The following is a 7,882-nucleotide window of genomic DNA, read 5'->3' as shown; positions in this document are numbered from 1 at the left end:
CCTGTCTGACTAAACCATTTTACTACAACTTCAAAGTAGATCTTTGAGATATTCCTCATGTGGTCTGTGTATCTAACCGACCGTAGCAGGTGTAAGCGTGTCTGTCAGAGATATTCCTCATGTGGTCTGTGTATCTAACCGACCGTAGCAGGTGAAGCGTGTCTGTCCAGAGATATTCCTCATGGTCTGTGTATCTAACCGGCCGTAGCAGGTGGAAAGCGTGTCTGTCCAGGGATATTCCTCATGTGGTCTGTGTATCTAACCGGCCGTAGCTGGTGGAAACGTGTCTGTCCAGGAGATATTCCTCATGTGGTCTGTGTATCTAACCGACCGTAGCAGGTGTAAACGTGTCTGTCAGAGATATTCCTCATGTGGTCTGTGTATCTAACCGGCCGTAGCAGGTGGAAACGTGTCTGTCCAGAGATATTCCTCATGTGGTCTGTGTGTATCTAACCTGACCCGTAGCAGGTGGAAACGTGTCTGTCAGAGAGATATTCCTCATGTGGTCTGTGTATCTAACCGACCGTAGCAGGTGGAAACGTGTCTGTCAGAGATATTCCTCATGTGGTCTGTGTATCTAACCGACCGTAGCAGGTGGAAACGTGTCTGTCCAGAGATATTCCTCATGTGGTCTGTGTATCTAACCGACCGTAGCAGGTGGAAACGTGTCTGTCCAGAGATATTCCTCATGTGGTCTGTGTATCTAACCGACCGTAGCAGGTGTAAGATATCGTGTATGTGGAAACCAGAGATATTCCTCATGTGGTCTGTGTATCTAACCGACCGTAGCAGGTGTAAACGTGTATATGTCCAGAGAGATATTCCTCATGTGGTCTGTGTATCTAACCGACCGTAGCAGGTGTAAAACGTGTCTGTCAGAGATATTCCTCATGTGGTCTGTGTATCTAACCGACCGTGTCTGTCCAGAGATATTCCTCATGTGTGGATCTAACGTGTCTGTCCAGAGATATTCCTCATGTGGTCTGTGTATCTAACCGACCGTAGCAGGTGTAAAACGTGTCTGTCCAGAGATATTCCTCATGTGGTCTGTGTATCTAACCGACCGTAGCAGGTGGAAAGCGTGTCTGTCCAGAGATATTCCTCATGTGGTCTGTGTATCTAACCGACCGTAGCAGGTGGAAACGTGTCTGTCCAGAGATATTCCTCATGTGGTCTGTGTATCTAACCGACCGTAGCAGGTGGAAACGTGTCTGTCCAGAGATATTCCTCATGTGGTCTGTGTATCTAACCGACCGTAGCAGGTGTAAACGTGTCTGTCCAGAGATATTCCTCATGTGGTCTGTGTATCTAACCGACCGTAGCAGGTGGAAACGTGTCTGTCCAGAGATATTCCTCATGTGGTCTGTGTATCTAACCGACCGTAGCAGGTGGAAACGTGTCTGTCCAGAGATATTCCTCATGTGGTCTGTGTATCTAACCGACCGTAGCAGGTGGAAACGTGTCTGTCCAGAGATATTCCTCATGTGGTCTGTGTATCTAACCGACCGTAGCAGGTGGAAACGTGTCTGTCCAGAGATATTCCTCATGTGGTCTGTGTATCTAACCGACCGTAGCAGGTGGAAACGTGTCTGTCCAGAGATATTCCTCATGTGGTCTGTGTATCTAACCGACCGTAGCAGGTGTAAACGTGTATATGTCCAGAGATATTCCTCATGTGGTCTGTGTATCTAACCGACCGTAGCAGGTGTAAACGTGTATATGTCCAGAGATATTCCTCATGTGGTCTGTGTATCTAACCGACCGTAGCAGGTGTAAACGTGTCTGTCCAGAGATATTCCTCATGTGGTCTGTGTATCTAACCGACCGTAGCAGGTGGAAACGTGTCTGTCCAGAGATATTCCTCATGTGGTCTGTGTATCTAACCGACCGTAGCAGGTGGAAACGTGTCTGTCCAGAGATATTCCTCATGTGGTCTGTGTATCTAACCGACCGTAGCAGGTGGAAACGTGTCTGTCCAGAGATATTCCTCATGTGGTCTGTGTATCTAACCGACCGTAGCAGGTGGAAACGTGTCTGTCCAGAGATATTCCTCATGTGGTCTGTGTATCTAACCGACCGTAGCAGGTGGAAGCGTGTCTGTCCAGAGATATTCCTCATGTGGTCTGTGTATCTAACCGACCGTAGCAGGTGGAAACGTGTCTGTCCAGAGATATTCCTCATGTGGTCTGTGTATCTAACCGACCGTAGCAGGTGGAAACGTGTCTGTCCAGAGATATTCCTCATGTGGTCTGTGTATCTAACCGACCGTAGCAGGTGGAAACGTGTCTGTCAGAGATATTCCTCATGTGGTCTGTGTATCTAACCGACCGTAGCAGGTGTAAACGTGTCTGTCCAGAGATATTCCTCATGTGGTCTGTGTATCTAACCGACCGTAGCAGGTGGAAACGTGTCTGTCCAGAGATATTCCTCATGTGGTCTGTGTATCTAACCGACCGTAGCAGGTGGAAACGTGTCTGTCCAGAGATATTCCTCATGTGGTCTGTGTATCTAACCGACCGTAGCAGGTGGAAACGTGTCTGTCCAGAGATATTCCTCATGTGGTCTGTGTATCTAACCGACCGTAGCAGGTGTAAACGTGTATATGTCCAGAGATATTCCTCATGTGGTCTGTGTATCTAACCGACCGTAGCAGGTGGAAACGTGTCTGTCCAGAGATATTCCTCATGTGGTCTGTGTATCTAACCGACCGTAGCAGGTGGAAACGCGTCTGTCCAGATTATCTCTATATAATGACGAGATGCTCATGTCTCTAACAATGGAAGTCGTTGTCCCAAAGCCAGGACGTTAGGCGACAAGCTGAGATCCAAAATAATCCCGAAGAAACCCATTGATCTTATTTTGGACAGATTCTGATCCGTCTCAGAGCTGGAAAAAGTCCATTGTAGTTCATTACCATGTTTGTGCGCTGAATATTTGCTTAATGAGAACTACAACTCCCTACAGGAATGTTCATGCCCATAATGCAGTGGCTGTACAGTATTATAACTGTGTGTGTGTGTCTGTCCTAGGCGTGTACAGGGAAGTTCATGCACATAATGCAGTAGCTGTACAGTATTATAACTGTGTGCGTGTGTGTGTGTGTGCGTGTGTGTGTGTGTGTGTGTGTGTGTGTGTGTGTGTGTGTCTGTCTGGGCGTGCACAGGGAAGTTCATGCACATAATGCAGTAGCTGTACAGTATTATAACTGTGTGTGTGTGTGTGTGTGTGTCTGTCTAGGTGTGTACAGGAAGTTCTGCACATAATGCAGTAGCTGTACAGTATTATAAGTGTGTGTGTGTGTGTGTGTGTCTGTCCTAGGCGTGTACAGGGAAGTTCATGCACATAATGCAGTAGCTGTACAGTATTATAACTGTGTGTGTCTGTCCTAGGCGTGTACAGGGAAGTTCATGCACATAATGCAGTAGCTGTACAGTATTATAACTGTGTGTGTGTGTGTGTGTGTGTGTGTCTGTCCTAGGCGTGTACAGGGAAGTTCATGCACATAATGCAGTAGCTGTACAGTATTATAAGTGTGTTTGTGTGTGTGTGTGTGTGTCCTAGGCGTGTACAGGGAAGTTCATGCCCATAATGCAGTGGCTGTACATTTACATTACATTACATTTAAGTCATTTAGCAGACGCTCTTATCCAGAGCGACTTACAAATTGGTGCATTCACCTTATGACATCCAGTGGAACAGCCACTTTACAATAGTGCATCTAAATCTTTTAAGGGGGGGTGAGAAGGATTGCTGTATCCTATCCTAGGTATTCCTTAAAGAGGTGGGGTTTCAGGTGTCTCCGGAAGGTGGTGATTGACTCCGCTGTCCTGGCGTCGTGAGGAGTTTGTTCCACCATTGGGGGGCCAGAGCAGCGAACAGTTTTGACTGGGCTGAGGCCCGAACTGCACTTCCTCAGTGGTAGGGGAGGCGAGCAGACCAGAGGTGGATGAACGCCCAGTGCCCCTTGTTTGGGTGTAGGGCCTGATCAGAGCCTGGAGGTACTGGTGCCGTTCCCCTCACAGCTCCGTGAGGCAAGCACCATGGTCTTGTAGCGGATGCGGCTTCAACTGGAAGCCAGTGGAGAAGCGGAGGAGCGGGGTGACGTGAAGAACTTGGAAGGTTGAACACCAGACGGGCTGCGGCGTTCTGGATGAGTTGTAGGGTTTAATGGCACAGGCAGGAGCCCAGCCAACAGCGAGTTGCAGTAATCCAGACGGAGATGACAAGTGCCTGGATTAGGACCTGCGCCGCTTCCTGTGTGAGGCAGGGTCGTACTCTGCGGATGTTGTAGAGCATGAACCTACAGGAACGGGCCACCGCCTTGATGTTAGTTGAAACGACAGGGTGTTGTCCAGGATCACGCCAAGGTTCTTAGCGCTCTGGGAGGAGGACACAATGGAGTTGTCAACCGTGATGGCGAGATCATGGAACGGGCAGTCCTTCCCCGGGAGGAAGAGCAGCTCCCGTCTTGCCGAGTTCAGCTTGAGGTGGTGATCCGTCATCCCACACTGATATGTCTGCCAGACATGCAGAGATGCGATCGCCACCTGGTCATCAGAAGGGGAAAGGAAGATTAATTGTGTGTAGTCTGCATAGCAATGATAGGAGAACCATGTGAGGTTATGACAGAGAGCCAAGTGACTTGGTGTATAGCGAGAATAGGAGAGGGCCTAGAACAGAGCCCTGGGGACACCAGTGGTGAGCGCGTGGTGAGGAGGCCACCTGGTAGGAGCGACCTATCAGGTAGGACGCAATCCCAGCGTGGGCCGCGCCGGAGATGCCCAGCTCGGAGAGGGTGGAGAGGAGGATCTGATGGTTCACAGTATCGAAAGGCAGCCGATGGGTCTAAAAGGATGAGCAGAGAAGAGAGAGTTGGCTTTAGCGGAGCGCCTCCGTGATACAGAGAGAAGAGCAGTCTCAGTTGAATGACTAGTCTTGAACCCTGACTGATTTGGATCAAGAAGGTCATTCAGAGAGAGATAGCGGGAGAGCTGGCCAAGGACGGCACGCTCAAGAGTTTGGAGGAAAGAAAGAAGGGATACTGGTCTGTAGTTGTTGACATCGGAGGGATCAAAGGTGTAGGTTTTTTCAGAAGGGTGCAACTCTCGCTCTCTTGAAGGCGGAAGGGGCGTAGCCAGCGGTCAGGGATGAGTTGATGAGCGAGTGAGAGGTAAGGGAGAAGGTCTCCGGAAATGGTCTGGAGAAGAGAGGAGGATAGGGTCAGCGGGCAGGTTGTTGGGCCGGCCGTCACAAGCAGCGAGTTTCATCTGGAGAGAGAGTATACTGTACAGTATTATAACTGTGTGTGTGTGTGTCCTAGGCGTGTACAGGGAAGTTCATGCCCATAATGCAGTGGCTGTATTTTGATGCTTTCTGGAGTGTCTGTCACAGGAAGAGGAGGAGCCATGCTCACTGAGGAGACTGTGCCTATTGAGTACACCCCACACACACCTACCACACACACCTACCCCACACACACACCTACCCACACACACACACACCTACCCCACACACACATGCCTACCCCACACACTACCTACCCCACACACCTACCTACCCCACACACACACACACCTACCCCACCTTTACCCCCTTTTATAGCACACCTACCCCACGCGCACACCTACCCCCCACGCCTTTTCTACACCCACTGCTTTTTGCCCTCACGCACACCTACCCCACGCGCACACCTACCCCACACGCACACGTACCCCACTCGCACACGTACCCCACACGCACTAGCTGGTTGGGTCGTGATTATCATATACGTAAATTTGTTAAATATTTAGTTCTGTTGTGTCTTGTAGGGGTATGACAAATCTTTTTTAAATTGTCGATATGATTTATCACACTAACACAACCCCCAACACACAGACGCACACACACACAGACGCACACACACTCACTCACTCACTCACACACACACAGACGCACACATCCAGACCCTGCAGATACAGAACACATGTTGTTAATGACGTGTAAACCCCCTCCCTCTCTAACCCCCCCCAGAGGAACAGTCGTTATGACGGCCAGATCGCTGTGTTTGGCTCCCAGCTCCAAGAGGAGTTGGCTAAACAACGTTACTTCCTGGTTGGGGCTGGCGCTATTGGCTGTGAGCTGCTCAAGAACTTTGCCATGATTGGATTGGCCAGCGGGGAGGGTGAGGTCATCGTGACGGACATGGACACCATAGAGAAATCCAACCTCAACAGACAGTTCCTCTTCAGGTGAGAGAGGAGGAGGAGGAGGAGGAGGAGGGAGGAGGAGGGAGGAGGAGACTAGTACCATGAGGAGGTTTTATATAATGTGTGAAGAGCCCATCTCTTTTATCTTGGCTTTTAGTCAGTGTTTTGACTGTTATGGACATTGTTTGTGTTCCTAATGAGTAGTGCATTACTACTGATCTGGGGTCATTTCATAGTGCACTACTACTGATCTGGGGTCATTTCATAGTGCCCTACTACTGATCTGGGGTCATTTCATACGTAGTGCACTACTACTGATCTGGGGTCATTTCATAGTGCCCTACTACTGATCTGGGGTCATTTCATAGTGCCCTACTACTGATCTGGGGTCATTTCATAGTGCCCTACTACTGATCTGGGGTCATTTCATAGTGCCCTACTACTGATCTGGGGTCATTTCATAGTGCACTACTACTGATCTGGGGTCATTTCATAGTGCCCTACTACTGATCTGGGGTCATTTCATACGTAGTGCCCTACTACTGATCTGGGGTCATTTCATAGTGCCCTACTACTGATCTGGGGTCATTTCATAGTGCACTACTACTGATCTGGGGTCATTTCATAGTGCACTACTACTGATCTGGGGTCATTTCATAGTGCCCTACTACTGATCTGGGGTCATTTCATACGTAGTGCACTACTACTGATCTGGGGTCATTTCATAGTGCCCTACTACTGATCTGGGGTCATTTCATACGTGCACTACTACTGATCTGGGGTCATTTCATAGTGCACTACTACTGATCTGGGGTCATTTCATAGTGCACTACTACTGATCTGGGGTCATTTCATACGTAGTGCACTACTACTGATCTGGGGTCATTTCATAGTGCACTACTACTGATCTGGGGTCATTTCATACGTAGTGCACTACTACTGATCTGGGGTCATTTCATAGTGCCCTACTACTGATCTGGGGTCATTTCATACGTAGTGCACTACTACTGATCTGGGGTCATTTCATACGTAGTGCACTACTACTGATCTGGGGTCATTTCATACGTAGTGCACTACTACTGATCTGGGGTCATTTCATAGTGCACTACTACTGATTTGGGAGTAATTTCATCGTAGTGCACTACTACTGATTTGGGGTAATTTCATACGTAATTGCACTACTACTGATCTGGGGTCATTTCATAGTGCCCTACTACTGATCTGGAGGTCATTTCATGAGTACACTACTACTGATCTAGGGTCATTTCATAATGCCCTACTACTGATCCTGAGGTCATTTCATAGGGCACTACTACTGATCTGGGGTCATTTCATAGGAGCACTACTACTATAGACCTGGTCTTTCATCAGTAGTACTACTACTGATCTGGTCATTTCAAGCACTACTACTGATGCACTAGTGCTACCTGCTGATTTGGGGTCATTTCAAGTAGTGCACTACCTGCTGATCTGGGGGTCATTTCATGAGTGCTACTACCTGATCTGGGGTCATTTCAGTGTGCCCTACTACTGACCCTGGTCTTTCAGTAATGCTACTACCCTACTGATCTGGTCATTTCATACGTAGTGCACTACTACTGATCTGCATTTTCATACCCTACTACTGATCTGGTCATTTCAGTAGTGCACTACTACTGATTTGGGGGTCATTTCATACGTAGTGCACTACTACTGAT

At 48.6% G+C, this 7,882-nt stretch overlaps 1 protein-coding gene across 50 annotated transcripts; it reads left to right on the top strand.

Annotated features, from left to right (window-relative positions):
* Nucleotides 1-553: 553 nt before the first annotated feature.
* LOC127922854 (uncharacterized) lies at nucleotides 554-3,140 on the top strand. 50 transcript variants are annotated; one of them, XR_008112655.1, is made up of 7 exons: nucleotides 554-720; nucleotides 1,137-1,262; nucleotides 1,326-1,388; nucleotides 1,706-2,085; nucleotides 2,149-2,274; nucleotides 2,337-2,588; nucleotides 2,654-3,140. XR_008112655.1 is itself a non-coding variant. In XM_052506751.1 (7 exons), the coding sequence occupies exons 1-7, from the start codon at nucleotides 563-565 to the stop codon at nucleotides 2,772-2,774; spliced, it is 1,161 nt and encodes a 386-aa protein (XP_052362711.1). In that variant the 5' UTR covers nucleotides 554-562; the 3' UTR covers nucleotides 2,775-3,140. The 50 variants fall into 50 exon arrangements, 44 of the variants coding, with proteins under 44 accessions (XP_052362711.1, XP_052362695.1, XP_052362720.1 ...); XM_052506751.1 differs by having other exon boundaries at nucleotides 1,771-2,085; XM_052506735.1 differs by having other exon boundaries at nucleotides 1,326-1,640; nucleotides 1,771-2,085.
* The last annotated feature ends 4,742 nt before the right edge of the window (nucleotides 3,141-7,882 follow it).

Source organism: Oncorhynchus keta, unplaced genomic scaffold (assembly GCF_023373465.1).
Source record: "Oncorhynchus keta strain PuntledgeMale-10-30-2019 unplaced genomic scaffold, Oket_V2 Un_contig_27396_pilon_pilon, whole genome shotgun sequence".
In the NCBI taxonomy this organism is placed as follows: domain Eukaryota; kingdom Metazoa; phylum Chordata; class Actinopteri; order Salmoniformes; family Salmonidae; genus Oncorhynchus; species Oncorhynchus keta.
Note: the sequence above shows the minus strand (reverse complement) of the source record. Positions and strands in the feature narration are given on the sequence as shown.

Excerpts from the sequence above, each read along its gene's own strand:
- LOC127922854 (XM_052506730.1), top strand. The coding sequence starts at position 563 with ATGTGGTCTGTGTATCTAACCGACCGTAGCAGGTGGAAACGTGTCTGT. Across the intron at positions 2,086-2,148 it reads TATCTAACCGACCGTAGCAG|GTGGAAACGTGTCTGTCCAG; the intron begins GTGGAAGCGTGT and ends CGACCGTAGCAG. Across the intron at positions 2,589-2,653 it reads TATCTAACCGACCGTAGCAG|GTGGAAACGTGTCTGTCCAG; the intron begins GTGTAAACGTGT and ends CGACCGTAGCAG.